A 25,519-nucleotide genomic window follows, 5' to 3' on the forward strand; every position below is an offset into this window, starting at 1 on the left:
CATGCTGTGTTGAAACAGGAAAAGATGACGCTGAAGGTGCTTTACTTGAGAGCAAACAGACCTTTAGCAGAGAGAGCTACCGGGCTAGTTTAAGGTAAGTCTGAGCCATGGGGCACATTTTAAGGTTTTCAAATATTCTTAGGAGGCTTCTTCAGCTACGACCCTTAGGCAACATTTTGGTAACTACCAGGAGAGCCCTAAGCATAGGCCCAAGTCTTGTCATTCTTGCAAATAAATTCTTGGTTGCTATATTGACAGTCCTGTTTCTAATTAATGGGGAGTTTTTGTTTAACTTTAGCTTCTCATCTTATTAGGGTTAGGGTCATGATAGAGATGCTCTATAGTTAAAATATTGTTTATTGAAATTAGAAACATGGTTGTTTTAGAAAATATCTGTATTGAGTCTTTCACACCAAAGCTAACTGTGGTATGAATTACCATCTTACATGGAGGTCAGATTCATTTCTTTAGCTCTTCTGAGTTGCAATTGAATTCAAATATTTCTTCCAGAGTAACCCTCTGAAGTCAAACATGCTTTAATTAGAAATAAGAAATGCATCCTATATAATAAAGAGGTAATATGCAAATTGACCATCACTCCAACATACAAGATGGCCGCCCCCATGTGGACACAAAATGGCCACCACAAGATGGCCAGCAGGGGAGGGCAGTTGTGGGCAATCAGGCCAGCAGGGGAGGGCAGTTGGGAGGGACCAGGTCTGCAAGGGAGGGCAGTTAGGGGTGACCGGGCCAGCAGAGGAGGGCAGTTGGGGGCAACCAGGCCTGCAGGGGAGGACAGTTGGGAGAGACCCAGGCCTGCAGGGGAGGGCAGCTGAGGGGGACCAGGCCTGCAGGGGAGGGCAGTTAGGGTCAGCCAGGCTGGCAAGGGATGGCAGTTAGGGGTGACCGGGCCAGCAGGGGAGGGCAGTTAGGGGCAATCGGGCCAGCAGGGGAGCAGTTAGGCATCGATCAGGCTGGCAGGGGAGTGGTTAGGGGGTGATCAGGCTGGCAGGCAGAGTGGTTAGGGGCAATCAGGCAGGCTGGCAGGCAAGCAGTTGGGAGCCAGCAGTCCTGGATTGTGAGAGGGGTATCTGACTGTCTCCCTCACAACGGGCAGTCGGACATCCCTTGAGGGGTTCCAGATTGGAGAGGGTGCAGGCTGGGCTGAGGGACACACCCCATGTGCACTAATTTCATGCACCGGGCCTCTAGTCCTAATATATAAAAAGCCAGGGGCCATCACAGCCTAAATGACTGGATGAATGACCGGACAGCAGGCTGCCAGCAGGAGGGAGCTCCCTCCCAGCCCCGGCTGGGGCATGGCAGAACTCTGGGTCTTGTGCGATCAGGGGCGTGGCCAGCCTTCAAACTGGACCCTGACAGGAGGGAGCCCCATTCTTCACAGAATCAGCCATTGGACAGCTTGCTGTCAGCGGCCTGCCAGCCAGGAATCCCATTCCTCTGCACCCCGGACCCTGACAGGAGGGAGGAGGGAGCCTCCTGGCTTTTCACAAATGATTGGTAACCTCCTGGCTTTTTCACAAACGATTGTTTGCATCAGTGTTGTTTTTACATCATGTCTTTGTTGTTGTTATATCATGTTGTGATTGTTTATTTATTAATAAATTTATATATTATTTTCATATAGATTTTACTAATTTTTTTTCATCTCTGACACTTCTATTATGAAGAAAGGGAAAATAGCAATATTAAAATATTTCTTCTAATTAATTCTCTTTTAATGTGCACGAATTTCATGCACCGCATCACTAGTTTTCTGATGTTTAAAGATAATTTACCCAAACATCAGCTATGTATTTATTTAGTTTTTATTTTAGGTATTTATTTTTCTATGGATAAATTTATGGGTATTCACTCTCAAAACATATTTTTGTTGTTGTATGCTATTAGCAAAACTGTAAATTTAGGCTTTCATTCTGGTTTAAGAGTTTTAATAAAATAATTCCTTTAATATTAAAAGACTGAGGAGAAACCAAGATGGTGGCATAGGTAAGCACCTAAACTGCTGCCCTGCACAACAGTTTCAAAACTACAACTAAAAGACAAAACGGACACTATCCAGAACTACAGGAAAGCTGGCTGAGTGGAAATTCTACAACTAGAAGGAAAGAGGAAAGCTCACGGAGAAGGAGTGGCAAAGAGCTGAGGTACGGAGACACGCGCACGCAGAGAGGAAGGGCGGCGGAGTGCCTGGCTGGCTTTCTCTGGTGGGAGGGGAAAGGAAGCCCCCAACTGCACTGAACCCCAGTCTGACTGCACTGAACCTCAGTTCCGGGCGAAACCCTGTGGACCCAGGCTCATACAGGGGGAGTTTGGACTGTCAGATAGAGAGAAAGGCACACGGAGACTCAGGGGAGCCACGGCAGCAGGGGTCTGGAGGCGCACAAAGACTGACTGAGGAGGTTACCACAGGCTATCCCTAGCGGAAGGGAGTCGGAAGCTCCTGACTGCACTGAACCCCAGTTCCAACTGCACTGAACCGCAGTTCCCGGCGAGCCCCTGGGGACCCACACTCTTACGGGGGAAATCTGGACTGTCAGGCGGAAACTCAGGAACCGAGGAAGGCAGAGGTCTGGAGACTCGTGCACAAGGGCAGGGCTGACGGGAAGCCAAGACTGTCTGCTCCGCCCTGAGACTCCACCCCTTCCAAGCTGAGCACAGAGGCTTTTGCAATCTGGCAAGGCTAATCCTATAAGGCTGTCTCCAGCACTGAAAATCTCCCAGTGTAGACACAGCTGATCCGCACAGCCAACTGGCCTGCAGGTGAATTCCTCCCAGTGATACCAACAACAATCAAGACTTAACTACAACAAGGCTGTACACACAGCCCACAAAGGGGTGCACCAAGAGTGTCCACTTCAGGTTAATTGGGAGGCTGACCCACTGGGCCATATAGAAAACCTAGCACACAAAGCCACCCTACCAACTCAGGGAAGCAGTGAAAAATGGGGAGACGAAGAAACAGATCACAAAAGAAAGAAATGGAGGAAAACAAACGACTGGATATAGAATTCAAAACCACCGTTATAAGGCTTTTCAAGAATATCCTAGAAAAGGCTGATAAATATAACGAGACCCTCGAAGATATGAAAAAGGACCAACTAGAAATTAAACATACACTGACTGAAATAAAAAATATTATACAGAGACCCAACAGCAGACTAGAGGAATACAAGAATCAAGTCAAAGATTTGAAATACAAAGAAGCAAAAAACACTCAACCAGAAAAGCAAAAAAAAGAAAAAAGAATCCAAAAAGTTGAAGATAGTGTAAGAAGCCTCTGGGACAACTTCAAGCGTACCAACATCAGAATTATGGGGGTGCCAGAAGAAGAGAGAGAGCAAGATACTGAAAACCTATTTGAAGAAATAATGACTGAAAACTTCCCCCACCTGGTGAAAGAAATAGACTTACAAGTCCAGGAAGCGCACAGAACCCCAAACAAAAGGAATCCAAAGAGGACCACACCAAGACACATCATAATTAAAATGCCAAGAGCAAAAGACAAAGAGAGATTATTAAAAGCAGCAAGAGAAAAACAGTTAGTTACCTACAAGGGAGCACCCATTCGATTGTCAGCTGATTTCTCATCAGAAACTATGCAGGCCAGATGGGAGTGGCAAGAAATATTCAAAGTGATGAACAGCAAGAACCTACAACCAAGATTACTCTACCCAGCAAAGCTATCATTTAGAATTGAAGGTCAAATAAAGAGCTTCACAGATAAGAAAAAGCTAAAGGAGTTCATCAACACCAAACCAGTATTATATGAAATGCTGAAAGGTATTCTTTAAGAAGAGGAAGAAGAAAAAAGTAAAGATAAAAATTATGAACAACAAATACATACCTATCAACAAGTGAACCTAAAAATCAAGTGAATTAAAAATCTGAGGAACAGAATAAACTGGTGAATATAATAGAATCAGGGGCATAGAAAGGGAGTGGACTGATAATTCTCAGGGGGAAAGGGGTATGGGGGGTTCAGGAGAGACTGGACAAAAATCGTACACCTATGGATGAGGACAGTGTTGGGGGAGGTAAGGGCAAAGTGTGGGGTGGGAACCAGATGGAGGGGAGCTATGGGGGGAAAAAGGAGAAACAATTGTAATAATCTGAACAATAAAGATTTATTAAATTAAAAAAATATTAAAAGACTGTGAATTAAGAAGAATTCTGCTCAGGAACATTGTCCATATTAATGAAAATGTTATTAAAGATTCTTTTTCTAAAGTTAGGATACTAAAGTAGGCAATGAACTGACACCATATTTCTCTAACATTTTCTTACATTTCTAGATCATTTAATTCAGGAATTGCTCATTCAAGATAACTAGCTAATCATTTATTGAAAAATGGCTAAAGAGCTTAAAACAAAACATTCAGGTAACAACTTCAAGTAGTACAAACATAAATTTATTTATTTTTAATATTCAAAGGGTAGTTCACTAAGTTTATGCTTAGAGTTTTTTATTTTTCCTTTGGAGAACAGATCATTCAGAAAAATTTCATGAAATGCTAGTTTTATTGAATTTATTGAATTTAGAAAAGAATAAATTAATAGCTTGATGAACCCAATTCCACCTGTTCTAAGTAGTCTACTTACAATCTATTATTAGGACCAGATAATCATTTTAATGCAAACATTTCCTATTTGACCATTTGTTCTCACAAAATCTAGATTTTGGTGACTAGGATGAGAAATCCAGAAATACAATCTATACACAGAAAGAAGCTATTAACTGCCTGCAGATAAAGTTTATAAGTTAAATGAGAAGATGGTTAAAAATATCTCATTGTGTAGCTGACAGATTTTTAATTATTTTGCTAAAAGATGACTAAGTGGAATGTTAATTTGTATCTTATTTCCTTGCCTAAGGTCTTTCTGAAGTCTAAGTCTCTCTTTAGTCATAGATCTTAGGTTCAAGAATAATTTAATGGATGAGGAAATTAATTTTCTAAATAAAAATGTTGAGAGCAAGTATTATTTATTCAGCTAATTTATTTCCCAATTTAGCTGCTTTTGTTTGCATTAAGAAGTACTAAAACAGCTTCTGAGAAAGGGAGTGGCAGATGTTGTAGGTTTCTGGAAGGGCTGAGGTAGAATTATAACTCTGGTGTTTATGATAGATCAGAGGGAGAACTGCCTGGCAGGTAGGGTGCCTGCCTAGCTGTCTCACTGGGACAGCCTATGCTATACAAGTGGAATGGTGTGGGAGATAGGAAGAGAGAGAGAGAGAGAGAGAGAGAGAGAGAGAGAGAGAGAGAGAGAGACTGACTTATGAAATTTAAGATTAAAGTAGTAGAAATCTGAGAGGACAAGGATATAGGTCTTCCCATGCTCAGACTGGGAGGTAGTCAAGTGTATTTTGATGCCTTCTCTTCATGTACTCCTACTATGGCTTCTAATGCTCTGAGTTTTATTTTAGACCCATAAACTTAAGTCTCAGCCCTATCATGCACTCTGCTCTCTCCAAGTGACACATGCCTATTCCTTACACCATCTGCAGAAGACAATTCCACCTTAGTTACCAAAACCAAAGAAATGACTGTTGCTAGAGCTTCAGGTCAGATTGGGAAGGAAAAGGGGTGCCCCAGAAGAAGCCAGTTTGGTAGCAGGCAGTAGGGGTAAGGAGTGGCTTCATGCCTGCTCATAATGAGGTTTGGCAAGAGTTTGAATATGTAAGAGCAAGGAACAGGAGGGAATTGAGATAAATGCACCTTGTTGAAACTGGGTGACTAAGAGGATGGCAGTACCATTAACAGAACGTGGTAACAAATTAGATTAATTAAGTCAATGTGTTACTGCCTTCTCAGGAAGGCTAAATGAGCATGTGTAATACGCAGGCTCCACCCTGATAATAGTGTTAGTCCAATTCCACCTGGATACAAATGATAGAGGCTTGTGAATGGTTCCATCTGGATTGCACTAAGCAGTTGATAGAGGTCTCTTCATCTCTTACATTGCTCTCTTACACCATATGACTTCCAATTAGGTGCTTCAATAAGGAAACTTCCCTCCTTCCAAGTCTTCAGTATTGCCTTTATCACTGAAGACACTATTTTCAAATGAATGGAAACCTAACTGGACCTGGTTTAACCTTTAAAGGGAGAGAAACAGTTGACATAACTAAATAGTCCCAGGATGCTTTGGCTTCAGGCGAGGCTGGGGTGTCAGTGATTTGTCCAAGTCTCTCTCTTTAGCTCTACTTTTTTTTTTTCACAACTGGCTTTATTTTAGGGGAAGCTTCTTTCCTTAAGTGTTTCAACATCATTGCCATCAGCTCCCAGTGCTACATATTCCCAAGCTTAATCTAGAAGAGAGTAGAATCTCTTTCCCAGAAATCACAGGAAAATGAAATAAAACAACCTGAACCGATCACTTTCTATATCTGTCCTGGACTAGGTATATCTAGTGAACGCTCCTGTTCTCTCTTCATGCTTCCGTTTACACTGTTCTCTCAATCAGAAATGCTTTTCCTTCTAGTCTACAAAAACCCAAACCCTGCCTTAGTCACTTCTTCCTAGAAGCCTTTTATGGTAACACCTGCCATACATTTCTTTTTCCTTTAAATTTTCATACTCTTTATTCAAACCTGTCTTATAGCACTTAGCATATTCTTCCTTACATCAGGATTGGGTGTACATGTGTTGCTCCTCTATGTGATTTAAGCTCCTTGAGTGAGAAGTCTGTCATTAATCAGTCTTTGTATCCCCCACAGCACCTGGAATATTGCATGTTGTAGGTGCCCAATAAACCTCTGTTGAATGAATGAATAAATGAATGAATACATCAAGTTAAATTATATTTCAATAAGGTATTTGTTGATTAAATGCATCACTAGGGATGATATATAACCTGGAGAAAATCTCACTAGGGGTTCTATTTCCTCTCAAACTAGCTCATTTGTATAGAGGTGGCAAAACTTTGAAGTAAACAAAACATAAGGTGATTGTTGGGGGAGGGGGAGATGGGTAGATAAAAATACAGTGAGAAGGGAAGTAAAGGCAATGGCCTATTGCTGTTATAGCAATTAGCAGAGCCATGTGGGGTCAGAATGGATTTGAGTCTTACGCCTTTTTCTGGTAAACTAGTAGGACAACTTTGCACTCCTTTTTCTCTCTTCTGGGTCAAGGTCTAGCTTAGGGCCCAGAGCAACCCCACTGATTAATTCTGCCCTAAGAATAGCTCTGTCTAATCTAACCAGAAAAATCCCTTATCTGGTTACCAGGTGACCTGGAAAACATTTCTGTTTATTTAACATATGTCTTATAACTTGGATACCAGTTGACTTCTGTTCCAACCTGCCCACAATCTACAGACTGTTTAATCTTTTTATTTACAGAGCTTCCATCCGGCAACGCTCCAAGACTCAGCTTTCTTACCTGGTACATGAACCTTCATTAACTGGTGTAGATCATAAATCTACTTATGAAGAAGACAGAAAGGTCAGGCACCAATCACTCATGGGGGAATAGAAGAAGCCTCTCCTAGGGACTATTGTTTGCACTTTAAGCCTAGAATATGAGCTTTCAAGGCCTATATTTAGTAATATTTCAATGTTGGGCTAAAGGGGAAAACACATTAAGATCTGATGGAAACTCTAAATTTTACACAATGTTTTTAAAGAAAGATATTAATTAATTACTTTTAAGAATGCGTGGTAACTAAAACTGGACTATTAATGGTTAATAGTTCTTAAGTGTACCATTCTAGTAAATATAGGCAAATTATATGTAATTAGCAGATTACTTCATTATGTAGGCATCCTTTAAAAATTTTTAAGAATATCTGAAAACTTTTCCCCCCAAATTTTAAGTCTCATTCTTAAATTGTAATAACCTTGGCAAAAGTGTTTGATCAACAAAGGTATTTGATAAGGCTAACCTTATACAAGTTATCACAAAATTTTTTAATTGACATACAACATACCTTACAAAATGACCCCCACAATAAGTCTAGTTACCATCTGTGGTAACTAATCAATACTATTAATTTTAACACAATTCAAAATAACACAAAAATGAAATAGGAGAGGACTCAACCCATATCCTATATAATAAAAGGCTAATATGCAAATTTTCCCTTTGGGAATTTAACTGGGAGTTCCATCACTCGCTATGACGTGTACTGACCACCAGGGGGCGGTGTGGGATGTGGTGGGCGACCAGCATGGCAGCAAGGGAAGGAGGAGGCGGGGAGGTCGGGAAGTGGGAAACCTGATCAGTCCTGATCTCTGGCCAGGCCTAGGGGCCATACCCGTGCATGAATTTCATGCACCAAGCCTCTAGTAGCAATATAAAACTTTCTTCATTGGGATGCATGTATCCAGAGCTGTTGTGGGCACTAACTTTCACTTAAAGTGACCATCCTCCTCCTGAAATCATTGCACTTTAATCCAGGGGTCCTCAAACTTTTTAAACAGGGGGCCAGTTCACTGTCCCTCAGACTGTTGGAGGGCCGGACTATAGTTTTTAAAAAAAGCTATGAACAAATTCCTATGTGCACTGAGGGCCCGGGACGAGTCGGCTGCTAAGCAGGACAGGCAGTGGCACCCAGCGGGCTGGATAAATGTCCTCGGCGGGCCGCATGTGGCCCACGGGCTGTAGTTTGAGGACCCCTGCTTAATCATTGCACTTTATTCTTCAGCCTGACACTCTCACTTTTGATCCCCCATTACTCTTCACATAACTCTTTTTATGGAACTCTTCTTATTGAACTTTACTAGTACTTGAGGTCATGTTGTCTTATCCCCTTGCTAAACTATAAGCTTCTTAAAGTTAGTGACTATGTATTATTTGTATTTGTATCAACTTGGGCACCTTGCTCAGTGCCTGCATCTAGTAGGACATCAGAAGATTTTAAAACTAGTATAAAAAATGGAATTACTATAATAAAATAAAGCCTAAACCACTATTTATCAAAGCAAGTAAGTCTGAGAATATTTTAATTACAAGCACATTTATTATGCATGATGCAATTTCAAATTATCTTTAAAAATTCATTTTGTAAGTAATTGTAAGCATTGGCTCACAGTGACAGAATTGGAAGAAAGTACAGTACTATTTATGACCTTATGACTAAGAAGGACTCTTAAGGTTCTTTTGGTTTCAGTGTACTAATCATGAATAAGTAGAGATTCCACTACCTAATAGAGTTGTTGTAAGCATATTTTATAGATGAGCAGCAGGATGAATCACAGTGAGAGAAAACATTTAGCAAGCATGATTGCTTACTGCATTTTGCTGGTAAGGGCTCAAGCCCCTTTCTGGTTCTAGACACAGGTATTTTATTTACGTTCAGGTGCTGCCACTAATAACTACAAGAATCATGATGTAGGGAGTTTACTAGAGCTTCCAGGGAGAAAGATCCTAATACTACATTGAAATTTCAAACACAGCAGTGCCAATCATAGTCAATTTTTACATTTTCATGTTTTTTCCCCTAGTTTCTGGTTAAACATACTATATAATAAAAGCCTAATATGCAAATCGACTGAATGGCAGAACGACTGGTTGCTATGATGCACACTGACCACCAGAAGGCAGATGCTCAACATAGGCCCCAGGCCAGCCAAGGCAGGTGCCAGTGGGGATTCCCCAATCACCCCGCTGGTCACCCCACAGATCGGGTTGATCGCCAGCCAGGCCTAGGAACCCTACTCATGCACGATTTTCATGCACCAGGCCTTTAGTATTAATATAATGCCTCACTATATAGTAGTAAAATGAATAAACTATATGATAATCACACATACTATACTGTTTAGTGAAAACAAGCAGGGTAAAAGAGTACATACAGTGCAATTTTGCTTACATAAAGTTCAAAAACAAACTGAAATAATGTTGTTAAGAATGTCTAAATATCTATAATAATAAAAGAGTAATATGCAAGTTGACTGAATGGCCAAACAGCAGAATGACCATCCAGATGATCACACTATGATACCCACTGGCGCCAGGCCAGTCAAGGTGGGTGTGATGCGATTGGTCGGGGGCCCCACCATCGCCCCATGATCGCACCAAAGAGGGAGGCCCAGGCCGCCTACCAGTGGGCTACGGCAGTGGGATGGACACTGCGGTGGGTGGGCGGGGCCTCTCTCTATGGGGGTGATCCATCGCAGAGCCCTGGCCGGGTGGGCAGGGCCTCTCTCTGCTGGGTGATCAATCGCAGGGCTCCCAGACTGTGAGAAGGTGCAGGCTGGGCTGAGGGACACCCCCCACCCCGCTGAGTGCACAAATGTCATGCACCGGGCCTTTAGTTTGACAATAAAAGCAAGAGTTAGGAAGAAGAAAAAGGAAATGGGATTTTGCTATTGTTGTTGTTGAAACTGATAGATGGCCCAGCATAGTTGCAGAGAACAATTAGATTCTCTGGAGTCACATTCTCATGGAGTGCTTTTACTGCAGGGAAAACTCCAAAGGGAGCCATTTAAATAAAGGGAAACAAATCAAATATAGAGATTAGTTTTAGAGATATAACAATGCTCCATGTAATAGTGTACTCATTAGAATTGTAAATTAGAATAGAACAATTAAACTCAATTAAATGTTAACCAGTATAATTTTAAAAAGTGCCACTTTATATTCTCTCTCTAGTTAAGGGAAACAAAAGAAGAAAGAGGAAGAAAATGACAGGGAAGCCAATGTGGTTTTGTTAAAACTCCAAAAGGAAAAGATCTTATGCTTCTATTAATACTGCTTGCTTGTATGATAATTATAATAGAGCCTTTTAGATTTAAAAAATTAAAACATTTTTAAGAAGAAAACAGTAGACTATGGGTTAGTAAATTTTAACTCATGGAATTTCTAATCCTGGTAAATTTTAAAGTATTTTAAATATTTGGGTTGTTATAATCCCAAGTAAATTTTAAAGTATTTTTATAGTTAACTAAATTCTGGCCCAGGCACTGGTGAAATTCCTCCTTTTTCTCATTTTGATGTAGAAGCTATAACCTTATCTTCTGTAAAATTGGGAAATGTTATATCTTTTGTTGCAAAAGGTTTAATTACATAAAGAAGTTATATCCACCTTGTGGTTTCTTAGAGTTTTGACTCTGAAAACTTAGAAGAGAAAGTCTCATAAGTCTGTTTCCAAACTCTAAGTGGTGAGTCTGACTCAAGGTCTCAGTTAGCTGGGTCAGAGCTGAGACTACAGTCCATTTCTCCTCACTCTCCAAGCTGCACTTTTGGCTCCCAGAAATGGGGTCTGATTTTAGTGGTAATGCTGATAAAATTCAGCATGGAATTAGGGGAAACCTGCAGGCTAGAGGTTTCAATCTCTCATATCTAGGCATCTCTTTCAGGAAAACTAGAAAAGGCAACGTAGAATATAGGGATAGGGCCTCGCCGGTGTGGCTCAGTGGATTGAGTGTTACCCCATGCAATAAGAGGTTGCTGTTCAATTCCTGGTCAGAGCACATGCCTGGGTTGTGGGCTCAATCCCCATTAGGGGCCATGTAGGAAGCAGGCCAAAATTTACTAACCCGTAGTCTACTGTTTTCTTCTTCAAAATGTTTCTCTCTCATCGATGTTTCTATCTCTCCCTCTCCCTTTCTCTCTCTCTAATATCAATAAAAACATATTTTAAAAAAAGAATTCAGGGGTAGGCAAAAGTAGGTTAATAATAATAAATAATACAATAATAAATAGCAATACTACAAGAATAAACTCTACGTTTTGTATCCTCACAACTGTGAATCTACTTTTGCTCATGCCTGTTTTATATGAAATCAATTAAACTAGTTGGGGAGGATAAATGTCTTTCTATCCCTCGTGGTTCTTTAGGCTTTGTCTAAGGATTAAATTGGCATATGGGGGCTTCATGATAATATGAGGTTCAAAGACAGACAGGCAATTGAGCCTTATATATCATCCAGAGCTGAAGGGAAGGCATTAGGGGTCTGGGACTTCAAAGAACAGGAAAAATTTCACAGGAAGACAGGAAAAGCAAATGTTTGCCAAGCTGTGCAAAGACAAAGGGACACAGGGAGAATTTTGACTAAGCAGGCCTTGCTAAATTCCCCGCTGTCTACCACACCTAGCTCATATTCTTTGTAGATATCTGCTTATATAGCTCCATTCCTGGAATAGGCCTCTATATAAATTCTTTTAGGCAGTTAAGGGGGAGGTAGAAATCTGTTCCTGAGACTTTTGTTTCTTAAAAATAGCCTCAAATAATCCTCATACCAAAAAGACATATTTGGGGGGGGGGGTGAAATCCTGTTCCCCTAAAGTGTCGATTACTAGAAACCCATCACTGCATCATAGCTAACATATAGAATAGGGTGTAGGCATTTGTTTAAAAGGTATGACAGAGACAGGACCTTTAAAAGTGACTGTCAGTATTTATTCATTTGAAGAACCTCTACTTCTTTTCATAGTTACCATTTCTTAAAGTCAATATTGAGGCAGAAGTTCCCATGAATTAGCATGCAGAAACCAGCATAACAAAATGCAGATAGAAGGGCATAAAATTTAAATAGGAACTTATATTTTCACCTACCTATACAAGGAGATAGAAGGAAGGAAACTGAGAAAAGCCCAGTGTCTAACCGTCGACATAGTAGGTTTCATCCATTAAACATGTATTGCACATCTATTATGTGTGAGGTATTGTGTTAGGGATGCAAGGATAAGTGAGGGCCACTGCCCTTCTCCTCGCACTGGAGTTGCTAGCAGGATACTTCTTTACATATAATAAACAAATGAGCATTGTGCAACTTGGCGTTGCTACCATAGAGGCAGGAACTCTGCACTGAGGAAACACATGCATTTTTATAATTTTATCTCTCTCTTTGAGTTACTGGTTTGCCATGAATTTATTCATCTTTCCTTTAATCATTTTAATTCATCTTTAGCTTTTTTTGGATGAGTAAATTTATCGTTAGATTTACAAAATCAGAGAGAAAAACATTCCGTACATAATTACATTTTGTTTTATTCTTTTACTATGCTTTTAGCTACACCAAATGAAAGTCAATCAAAAGTAAATTACTCAGGGACAGATTTCTTAGTTTTTGCATCATTCAATCTTGATAGCCACTCTTTTTTGGGGTAAGAGGACAGTTTCCTTTAAAGTCCAACTTTTAGTAAAAGTGGATGAAAAAATTATTCAAATTAATTAAATTTTGGTTCTTGTTAGTTTATCTTGGAATGAGAGCTACTACGCAGAGTTACTTCATATTGCCTTTAAATGTCTTAGATGTTGTTGTTTAGGGTTGGGGAAACCTTCCAGTATCAGAAGGGCAGAGAAATTTCTGTCATGTAAGGCTATATGTGGACCATTCTGTGGGGAGGTGGTCCAGGAAATGTTAGAGTTTAATGTTCTAGCTGAGACTTACAAAATGCATAATCACGGAATACCAGACATTTAGTGCTGGAAGGGGTCTTAGAGGTCATAAACAGTACTGCAGAGGATCTCACAAAATGGGCTTTGTCACCAGAATTAACTAAGGAGTATTTTTTAAAACACACACTCATATTTAGGCTGACTAAATTAGAATAGCTGGTGATGGGACCCAAGAATCTATGTATTTAATCATAGATCCACATGAGTCTAGTATGTGTCCAAATCTGGACACCAACCACTGCTGAGAACTGTAAGGAGCCTGATATTTTGCTCTATTGCAAGTTATCAAGATAGCCTGACACAGTTTCATGGGTGCTGGCAGAATACACAACAGACCTGGGTCAGAGACAAGAGGTTTTGTTAGAGCAACAGCAGTAGCCAGAGTACAGCATTTACCTCGCTGATTCCCTAGCCCCCACTTTCCTTAAGTTGAATTATGTTGAGCTCCAATGGCATTGAAGATTGCATCACTTTGCCCTGGCCAGTGGTGCTAAATGGTTAGAGCAGTGGTCAGCAAACTCATTAGTCAACAGAGTGGCAAACCGCGGCTTGCGAGCCGCATGTGGCTCGCGAGCCGCTGTTTGCCGACCACTGGGTTAGAGCTTTGGCCGCACACTGAAGGGTCACAAGTTCGATTCCCTGACAAGGGCATAGGTACCTGGGTTGCAGGTCCCATCCCCGGCCCCAGTCAGGATCGATGTGCCTAACATCGGTGTTTTTTTCTCTCTCTCCCCCTCCCTTTCCTCCCATCCACTCTTTAAAAATCAATGGGAATAATATCCTTGGGGGAGGATTCACAACAACAAAAAGATTGCATCCCTTTGGAAAATGGCCTCTTCCAGGGGACATCAGGAAAGCAAGGGAGGTCTCAGCTCCTGACCTGGGAAATCCTGGTTTGTGATGCATAGAGGGCCAGATGATACCCATCAATGAAGGGCGAGGAATCTCAGGCTTAAGGAGCCTGACTCTTATAATGGGCAGTAAACACAGCTACCCTTTTCTTTCTTGGGATAGAAACACCATCTGTGTCCTCCAAAGCTATTTGCTATACAAACTTCCTTGAAAAAATAGTCTGAACAAAGGGAGTCAGTGCTTCTGTTCACAAGATGTGCAGCAACATGAGAGAGCCATGTTTTGGAGAACTGTCTCCTCATAATAACTTAGTCCAACTCTCTCATTTTGAGGATCAGGTAACTGAGACTCAAAAAACTAAAGTGTTCAGTGACGTATCTCATTGTTGGCTGTGTGTGGCTTGTCCAAGAATCCCATTCTTTTTATGCCTATTTCACTCAGCTTTCCTAGGCTCCTTTCTTCCTCCCTGGCATTGATTCCTAGAGTTAGTAAGCTGTCAGAAATAAAACCATTGAACAGAAGGATTTGCTGCATGAGTGAATAGGAATGACAAGTGCAAATGTTGAAGGCAGACCAAGAGAGAACTTGAAATGAAGGCAGTAACACACCCATCTCCAGCTAAGCTGCCTTCCTCCATCCTATCTGGCTTGCAACTATAACGACATAGACATGATACAAGCTTTTATTTAAATTGAATTGGTAATATGGTCTCTGCTTTTATAAGCAAAAAGAAGGCATTTGAAATTCCTTGCTGTTGTATGTTCATTATGTTCAGCTACAAAAAGGGTACATTACTATGTGTTATATATATTTTTCCCTTTATTTTTTAAAAATTTATCTTTATTGTTGAAAGTATTATAGGTGTCCTTTTCTTTTTTTCCCAGTGACCCCTTCCACCCAACACCTGCCCCTCCCAGGCCTTCACCACACTATTGTCTGTGTCCATTGACTATGCGTATATGCATATAAGTTCCCCAGTTAATATCTCCCCACCCACGCCTCAACCCCTACCTTCCATCTGAGATTCATCAGTCTGTTCCATGCTTCTATATCTCTGGATCTATATTGTTCAGCGATTTACTTTGTTCATTAGATTCCACATATGAGTGAGATCATGTGATACTTACCTTTCTTTGATTAGTTTATTTCACTTAGCATACTTTCCAGTTCTCTCCATGCTGTCTCAAATGGTAAGAGATCCTCCTTCTTTACAGCTACATAGGATTCCATGGTGTAAATGATTCGCAGATAACATGATATTGTACATAGAAAACCTTAAAGGCTACACCAAAAAACTACTAGATTTAATAAATGAATTTAGCAATGCAGCAGGATACAAAATTAACACCCAGAAATCGACAGCATTTTTATGCATCAATAATGAACTCTCAGAAAGAAAAACTAAAAAAAATCCTATTTAGCATTGCAACAGAAAAATTAAGATATTAGGGATAAACTTAACCAAGGAGTTAAAAGACCTGTAATCAGAAAACTATAGAATGTTGAAAAAAGAGATAGAGGAAACAAACAAGTGAAAGAATATACTTCACAAACAAGTGAAAGAATATACTGTGTTCATGGATTGGTAGAATCAACATCATTAAAATGTACATACTACCCAAAGCATTCTATGGGTTCAATGCAATCCCTATTAAAATACCAACAGCATATTTCACAGACAAATACTCAAAAAATTTATATGGGACCAAAAAAGACCCCAAATAGCCATGGCAATCTTGAGAAAGAAGAATAAAGATGGAGGAATCACAATACCAGATATCAAGTTAGACTACAAAGCCACTGTACTCAAAACAGCCTGGTACAGAATAGGCATATAGATCAATGAAACAGAACAGAGAACCCAGAAATCAATCCAAGCCATTGTACTCAATTAATATTTGACAAAGGAGGCAAGAGCATACAATGGAGTAAAAATAGTCTCTTCAATAAATGGTGTTGGGAAAATTGGACAGGTACATGCAAAAACTATATATATATATATATATATATATATATATATATATATAGTGTATTTTAATAGAAGAAAATAAAAAATTATTATAGATCTATATAAGCCACCTAAAATCCTTTCTCAAAGTGGGTAATAAATTAAAAAATTATTGAATACATGGGCCTAAGACAAAGCACTGAGTAATATCTATTGCCAAGGAAAAATGATGGTAAAAATGAGGTTCCGAATATAATATTTACCTTCAAGAAGATTAAATGTTCTAGCTCTGACACTTTAATGGCAAATAAAAAGATCAGAATAGGGAAATATTAAAATAATCTTCACTCCCTGTGAAGAAAATGTGAAATTTAGAAATCCAAATAGATTACAGTTTAATTTTGGGTACTAATTAAGGTAAACCTTACAGAAAACATGTAAATGAGAATTGTTGTCACAACTTCACAAATTTCAAGTTATTTTGCCTCTGTTTTAGATACACTGTCTTGCCTTGGAGACTTTGAAAATTTCACAAGTCCTCAAATATGTAAATACTACTATAACACAAACATATTTTTTAAATGAGGAGTTTATTTTTCTCAAAGATACAACATATTTATTACTCCCCAAGAGTCAATGCATATGCAATTGTGAAATGAGAACTATAAACTCACTTTCAGACGAGTAGCCCCTCTAGGCTCCTTCCTTCCAGTGACAGCTGGGTCTCAAGAAATTGAAAACCAGTCCTCACAAAATAACAAATCACCACTCCTTATAGATCTTTGAGGTCCCTCATAACCAGTCAAAACGTGACTCTTCCACCTGTGAATGCTGAAGGGTCTGCTATATTTAAAAAAATAGTATGTAAAAAGGTGTCTGTGTGTACATTTGAATGATTAATCTAACCCTCTCTCCCCTCAAGGACAAGAACGTTCCTGTGGAAGAAGAAATTGAACCTGCTCCTGTTCGAAGGATTCTGAAACTCAATGCTCCAGAATGGCCCTACATGGTGGTGGGGTCTGTGGGTGCAGCTGTCAATGGGGCAGTCACACCCCTCTATGCCTTTTTATTCAGCCAGATTCTTGGGGTAAGCAAACGGCTGGACTATCTTTATTCTCCTTACCTTTGGTGCTTCTATCAGTGGATATTGTCATTTTTGATAGATTGGCTCTTTAATTAATGTGTTTAGTTTTTTTCTCATCTCTAAAGAATTAAAATGCCTCAAGTATCGCATCACATAGAAGGTAAGAAGGTGAAGCTAAGCACTGTCATTTGGGCTGGCAGGACACTCATTGTCGTCAAGTCTGTAAAAACTGCACTAAGGCTTCAAATTTAATGTTAGAAGAGGGCAATTTACCTACATGCAAACCAAATCAGGATGCAAACAGGTTTGTTGAGTAATACAGAAGAGTTTTAGGGCTATTTTAATCTTGCTGAACAGCTGAGGTACAAAGTTTTACTTACAATAGCAAATATTAGAGTACATTGTGTAATTCGCTGCTTCCCTGCTGATTAGAGAGAAAATGGGAAAAGGAGAGTGAAGTAAAATAGGAATGGGAAAAGATTAAATTTATGACAGTTTTTAACTTCCTAGACCTTTTGAATAGTCTCCATCTGACTTCATTGCTATAATAAAAAATAACTACGAACAGTAATTAGACACTAGCTAACCACTTTCATATAACAGTACATTAACCTCTCCTAATAACCACCTGCAGTAGGTATTCTTATTGTTCTCATTTTACAAAGGAGCAAACCAAGGCATAGAGAACTAAGGATAACAAGTAGTGAATCTAAGATTAAAATCCAAGCAGTATGACTATAGAGTCGGGTTCTAATAAAACGTTATCATTGCAAAATTATTTATCAAAATGCTATCAAGTTTTCTTGAAATTTACACACACACACACACACACACACACACACACACACTATCTTGTGAGGTCAACAGGAAGGCAAACCTAGAATCTAGAGAACTTTATTAACTTGTTCAAGGTAACACAGGCATTAAGTTATGGGGCCAGGACTAGAACCCAGCCTTTCGGAAGCCTAGTCTAAAGGATCTGCCAGCACACCACATTGTCAGAGCTTAGTAGGAGACCTAAGTTTTAGTTATTCTGTCTCTGTGTCTGTCCTCTGTCTGACTCTCTGTCTCTGTCTCTCTCTGTCTTTGTCTCTCTTTCTCTCTCTCTCTCCTTGTCTCTCTAGCAGAGCTCCTGACCAGAAAAAATGTCCCCACATGCATGAGTTGTACAGAAAGACCTGGATAGTCCACAGACAAAATCAAGTCAATTGTGTAGGTAGGGCCCCAGCCTGGGTTTCAATTTTCACACTGCCCCCTTGTGGTAAGTGAGGAAATCATGTTCACTTCAGGGAGAGGTAATTGGAAACACAGGGACCTTCAACTCTAATAAACTGAATTTCTGGTTATGTAAAACCGTTATGCTGAAAATCTTTAAAATAATTAATTTATATACCTTAATGTCTATTAAGTGCAATGTCCTAAAATAATAGAAATGTTTGTTCACTCAGCAGATATTTGTCATCTGCCCTAGACACAGTGCTAAGAACTTGGAAATTCAGTTATCAGTCATGGTGTCTCCTTTATGGAGTTTTAAGTCTATGAGGAAGACAGACATTAAACAAAAAAATCCACTCATCATCTCATTATTCAACAAATATTTATTGATCACTTATTGTTTATCAGACACTGTTGCTGGTCTTGGGAATAGAGTGGTGACCAAGAAAATCAAAGCCCCTTCCTGCTCTCGTAAAGCTGATATTCTAGTAGCGAGAAGCTCTGGAAATGCATTGTACTTAGCAGTGATGTAGATGTAGAAGGTGTAGGGGTTGGAGTTGAGTCTATAAAGATCCAAGACTATACCCTAGATGTTTGTTTTTAAAATAAATCCAGGAGGTCAGCATCTTTGCTGATCATTTCCTTCCGTTTTATAAAAGTAAAATAAGGAATATACTCACCCAACTTCACCCTATATATGAGCTGCTGTGGAAAGAATCCTGGTTTTCCTGTCAGGAGACTTTACTCCTGAAACTGTCTCTGTTAGTTACTTACCAAATACTATATTTATTTTATTATTATTATTATTATTATTTGCTTTTGGTGTAGAATTCAGCAATTTCCATCAAAACCTAGCCAGAGCCCTTCACTGCCATAATTGGGGGTAGGGGCAGAGTGGGGAGGGGGAGAGGGAGGGGGTGTGAAGGGAGAGGAGCTTCACAAGTCATATACCCTGGAATCCCATCATGCCACTTCTCTAGGCCTCTGTTTCCTGAACTTTAACATGAAGGACTGACAAAGATAATTTCTAAGATACCTTCCAGCTCTAGTGGTCTATGAAATGGCCAAGACGGAAAAAACTTGATTATTCATCTATAACCCCTGCCCTCCTAGAGCACCCACTATTTATTGGCGCTGAGAATATTCTCCGTGATTCTTCTGGTCACAACCAGAAATCTTAGAAAAAACTTAGCCCCAGCAATTGAGCTTTTCACTTAAGGGCTGCAGGATCAGATTAGCAGGGTCTTGGTCTAGTTGGTGAAATTCTAAGTCTACTCATAGTTAATATCCTCACAGAGTTATATTTGCTAAGAGAATGATGCTAAACAAACTATTATTTTTCCTCTCTGGTAAAGAAAATTGTTCTGTTTGTCTCTTAGCATAATTATTACATATTCATTAGTAGATTCATGATATTTTTATAATCATGAGTTAGATAATAGTCTGCTTTTAATTGCGCTATTTTCATTCTGACATATGTAAAGGGCACAATGTTCACATTTGGTGTATTGAGACAACAGTTTGGCACATGGACTCAGCAAATTATTGGGCATTATTCGGAGCCTGATTGCTAATCTAGTGAAGCCTCAATGTACATATAAGGCATAATTTATCTGACTCACATTCCCTGGGTCTTTTTGACTTGGAAAATGTGCCAATTGTTCCAAGCACAGCAATTTGGATGGGGAGAGCATGAACTGTGGTGTTAGCTAGCCCTGGATTTTAGTAGGTCTTTGCTCTGAACTCTGTGCATTTGAGCAAGGGGCTTCTCCCTAATAAGCCTTAGTTTCCTCATCTGTTATATGGGGCAAGAAAATCTACCTCACTGAGTTGTTTTGAGAATCCTAATTTAAGGAAGTCCTTACAAGTTAAATTAGGTTAAGCAACACATTTGGCATCTGGTAAATAGCAAGAGTGTAGTGAATGTTTGTTTTCACCTTAAACGGATTTCCATTACAAGAGTGGCACTGACCTGTGCGCAAACCACTAGTCTAAGAACAGAGGAACCTATTGATGGATAGCTGTTTGGGTTGCAAGAACAAAGAAAGTACAAAGAACTTATGGGGCAGAATGTTATTTAAAAAAATTATGGATAGATAGATGACCATTTTTGCTCTGGATAGTTATGTGGATTTTACATTAACCAAATATTGTTTGTTTTAACACTGAGAAGATGGGTAATACCAAGAGCCAAAGAGTATGCTCAGAAGAAAGCCATTGCACTGGAATCTGAAATATAGGCATTTCTTTATCCAGTAATAACCACTAGCTACATGAACTTGCAAAAAAGACTTGATGTTTTGGCTTTAGTTTTCCATCTGGGAAATAAGAGTTAAACTGGCTAATCTACAGCTCTATACTGTAGTCTGTGATTATAATAGGTAACCTTTAGGAGGAATGGACATCGTATCATCACAGTTTGGGTTTACAGGGGATTTGTATAGTGCTTTAAAAAAGCAAACTGAAATATATCTTTAAAGTCCTGAATTTTTAAACTTTATAAAGTAAAAATGTGAGCTATTCTTATGCTGGGAATAATGACTGTAGTGACTCCTGAACCCACTTTTACTTGTATAAAGAACCATGAAGGCTCTAGAAACTTTCTGTCCTAGAAACAGTAAATCTCATTCATCTGGAACCCTTTTCCCACTTTGGAATTTGTGATAGTTAGAACTAGTTACTTTGGCCTGGCCGTCATAGCTCAGTGGTTGAGTGTCGACCTATGAACCAGGAGGTTACAGTTTGATTCCTGGTCACGTTCGATCCATGCAGGAGGCAGCCAATCAATGATTCTCTCTCATTGTTGATGTTTCTATCTCTCTCTCCCTCTCCCTACCTCTCTGAAATTAATAAAATATATATATTTAAAACATATATGTTGGCTTTACAAAAAAGGACCTGTTAATAGAGTAGTATACATTGTTTTCAGGATATTTATTTGGCATATAGCAGGTACTCAATAAATACTTACTGAATAACTGGTTGCCTTTGAGCAATGAATAAGGATTTATTTTATAGCTCTATAATGTAGGATTTTTTTTCTGAACTCTCCCAGTTCCCACATTTAGTCTGAATTAGGAAGATTTTGTTGTACCTGAAACCCCTTTCACTGTAAGGCAATGTCATTAGAATATGGGGGCTGTTCTCTTCATTTTTATATTGCAACAGCTTAGTCCCCAATCCATTACTTGAGCATATGTTTGTAAGTGCAGAATATAGGTACTTGTGAGTATAGTTTATTACTTAACATAGGCTAAGAAAACCCACTCACAATTTTCATAATTTTTTGAAAATGTTTTCAGCATCTGGTGATTTAGAGGCAACAACCTCAGCCTCAGATGGATGGAAACTTTTCTCTCCTAAGCCAATTTCAGTCAATGCCTTGATAGCTAGCTGCTTTTTTAATGATGTCATTATTTGTGTGTGTGTGTGTGTGTGTGTGTGTGTGTGTGTGTGTGTGTGTGTGTAATCTAAAAAACTAATAATAATAAAAAAGAGACATATGTACTACTATTTTTAATACTTCAAACAATTAAAAAAATGTAAAAAAAAATAAAATAAATACAAAAAACAAAATTAAAAAAAAAATAAAAATAAAAAATAAAAAACTAATAATAAGCAATGTACCTGAGTGGGAACATCATCTTTATTGTATCTATTACTGAAGAAAGACAGAGGTCATAGTACTTTGAGTTTTGTCCCAGATAACATTCTCAGATTCTCAAGTAACCTTCCTTCCTTCCTTCCTTCCCCCTTCCTTCCTTCCTTCCTTCCTTCCTTCCTTCCTTCCTTCCTTCCTTCCTTCCATCCTCCCTCCCTCCCTCCCTCTCCCTCCCTCCCTCCCTCCCTTCTTCCCTCCCTCCCTCCCTTCCTTCCTTCCTTTATTTTCTTTACCTAATTACATAAAGGATTTGAGGCATTTCATCACATTTTTTCATCTATATCAAAGGAAAGCCAACACAATTGCCTACATCAGATAAAGAAACAAGACAAAAATTCTGTAAATCATAACTATTGGTTTTTCATTCCTTTCCCACTTGGAATTAAAGTACACACACTCAAAGTTAACTTTGGTTTAATTACTAGTAAACATTAATCACTTTAATGTTTAAAGTGAAATAATTTTTAACTCAATGCTTAAGAAAAATTTCTAAAAGAAATTTGATTTTTTGGTAATAATAAAGTTACTTTCTTGCTTACTGTCTTGTAAAGACTTTTTCACTTCCTGATAAAGAAGAACAAAGGTCACAGATCAATGGTGTGTGCCTGCTTTTTGTAGCAATGGGCTGTGTATCCCTTTGCACTCAATTTCTGCAGGTAAGGAATTTCATTTTTAAATAAGTGATTTAGCTATTTCCCTCTTTTCCCTGTTAACATATCACTGAAAACTCTTTTATGTTTTAGGGATACGCTTTTGCTAAATCTGGAGAACTCCTCACAAAAAGGCTACGTAAATTTGGTTTCAGAGCAATATTGGGGCAAGACATTGGCTGGTTTGATGACCTCCGAAATAGCCCTGGAGCACTGACAACAAGGCTTGCTACAGATGCTTCCCAAGTTCAAGGGGTAAGCTATGGATGGGGTGGGGGTGTAGAGGGTATGTGCTAGGGCTGGTGTAACTGGAGTACATTTTCTTTCTTTTGAGCCTTCAGACAATCACCTATGTATTTCCTATGAAATAGGACCTCGCAGGATTGGGATACCCCAGAGCCACATTTCCCTGCATTTCCAATGCTGAGAAACAGGCAGTGCCCAGAACTAATGTTATGGCATGAGTCAAAATATACCAGGGCTTGGATTTCCTCTCAGGGTGGAGGCAAAGAGTGTGGGAAGAAGCCTCTTTAAGTAGTTTAGCACATCCTTCATTGTTCTTTGTTCTCAAAGTGTAATCATTGGCTTATACTGAAAGTATACTCATTTTGAAAAGTTTAATAAGCATTGCCTTACTGCTTAGAGAAAGTCTGTATCAATTTCACTCTCATCATCTAAGTATTCTAGTGTCTCATTCACCTTACTCTTGAACTTGGGTTATGTAAATAAACCATAATCTTTTCCATTTTTGTGTCCTTCAGTCTGCAAGGGGCTCTTAAAGGTTATTCACTCTCACTAGAATTCAGAGAGTAGTATCTAATCATCTCACAAAAATGTTATTTATCCTTTAAATAAAAGGTTTCTAAGAGTTTTTCTATTTTTTTTAAATGAGATTACTAACCCAGGTCAAATTTACTTTAATATTGGTGTAAGGTAGAAGTTTGTTTGTTTTTCCTTCAAGATGGATAGAGATATTTTTAAAATATTTAATATAAATTCTATTTTCCATTGATTCAAAATCCTCCTGCCCATTGTGAATATCAACTTCCCATGTACAATTAGAACTATATGGGGATTCTCTGTTCTATTTCATTGGCCAATTTTATTTATTCTGTGCCTGAACCTTACTGTTTTAATGATTATAACTTTATTATAAGTTTTTATTATCTGGTAAGGCAGATCTCTGCACAATGATGTTCTTCAAAATGTTCTCTTTATCTTTTCCTGGACATTGATTATTCTAAATGAACTTTCAAATCATCTTGACTTCTTTAATTGAATAAAATGTAAAAAGAAACAAAATAATATTCCAAAGAAAAATGGCACAGCTGGTTTTCAAATACTCTATAATGCCTGATAGTTCTTTCCAACCAGAAATTGTTGTTTAAAAAATTGTGGTAAAATACACATAACATGAAATTTACCATGTTAGTCATTTCTAAGCATGCATTTTTGTGGCATTAAGCACATTCACATTGTTATGCAACTATCCCTACTATTCATATCCAGAACTTTTTAATCTGCCCAATAGAAACTTTGAACCCATTAAATAATAACTTCCCAATGTTCTCCCCCACTCCCTGATAACCACATTCTCCTCTGCCTCTATAAACTCTGGGAGCCTCATACAAGTGGAATCATACAAAATTTGTCTATTTGTGACTGTCCTCTTTTACTTAATGTCTCCAGGGTTCCATATCGTAGAATGTGTCATACTTTCATTTCTTTTTTAAGGGTGAATAATATACCATTGCATGTGTAGACCAACTTTTTGTCTGTTCCTCCATAGATAGGCACGTTGGCTATTATGGACAATGATGCTATGAACATAGGTATACAAATAAGAAATTCTTAATTTAGGTTTTATTCCTGTCTTCAAGGCAGTTAGTACCAACACATGGAAATTTTTTGACCACAGTGTTCATATTCTGTTTGGGTCTTGAATACAGTATGAAGATGCAGATTATTTTTAAATAGCACTGCCTTAGCACTTATGGTTGCCTAATAGCTTACCTTTGGTTGCCTTAAATAACGCTAAAGTCTCTTCAATTTTGATAAGCAGTCCTGTACTTGTACCCACCCACATGTTTTCTAAACAGAAGGCACCAACCTTTGGTCATATTTGCATAGCTGCAAGTGAAATGAAGATTTGGAACTACTGAATACTTTTGATTAATATAAATAATCACCACAGTGCTCCAATCTCTACCTATATTGAGACCAAATCTCTCTGTGTTGGCTAAACATCTGTGTATTAAGTCAGCATGTAACTTGGTACCAATGAGCAGGCTAACTTCAGTGAGAATCAAAGTGGTGTCTTTTCATAGTCTTGTATGAATTTCAAAATGGTAATTATAGAGCAAGCATCAACCTTCACTGAATAATAAGTAATATTATCACAAACCCAATGCATGAGTATTTTCAAGGAAGCCAAATGCATAAATACCTGACAGACATGCTGCTCATGCTTAGGACTGAATTAATCTCACACTGCCTATTCTAGCTCTGACACCCGTGAAATGAAATTAGGCAACAGATCCCAAGAAGCTGTGAATAAAATAAATTTTTATTAATTCAGCCTTCAAATGTATTTGGGAAGCCCATTATTTAAAAGAACCTACCTTTTTAAACATAGAACTACTGTATGACCCAGTAATTTCATTCCTAGATATATATCCAAAAGAATTGAAAGCAGGGCCACAAACAAATATTTGTCCACCAATATTCATAGCAGGATTATT

The 25,519-nt window shown here is 38.8% G+C and overlaps 1 protein-coding gene across 2 annotated transcripts in view; it reads left to right on the plus strand.

Annotated features, from left to right (window-relative positions):
• ABCB11 (ATP binding cassette subfamily B member 11) overlaps window positions 1-25,519 on the plus strand; it is a 101,633-nt gene that overhangs the window by 58,005 nt on the left and 18,109 nt on the right. For both annotated transcript variants that reach the window (XM_080671399.1, XM_080671398.1), the window contains 5 exons: window positions 19-94; window positions 7,364-7,466; window positions 17,091-17,255; window positions 22,680-22,784; window positions 22,872-23,033. In XM_080671399.1, the coding sequence (XP_080527525.1) occupies window positions 19-94; window positions 7,364-7,466; window positions 17,091-17,255; window positions 22,680-22,784; window positions 22,872-23,033 (611 nt within the window). The remainder of the gene's footprint in view (window positions 1-18; window positions 95-7,363; window positions 7,467-17,090; window positions 17,256-22,679; window positions 22,785-22,871; window positions 23,034-25,519) is intronic.

The sequence above is a fragment of the Plecotus auritus genome (genome assembly GCF_963455305.1).
Source record: "Plecotus auritus genome assembly, chromosome: 5".
NCBI lineage: Eukaryota > Metazoa > Chordata > Mammalia > Chiroptera > Vespertilionidae > Plecotus > Plecotus auritus.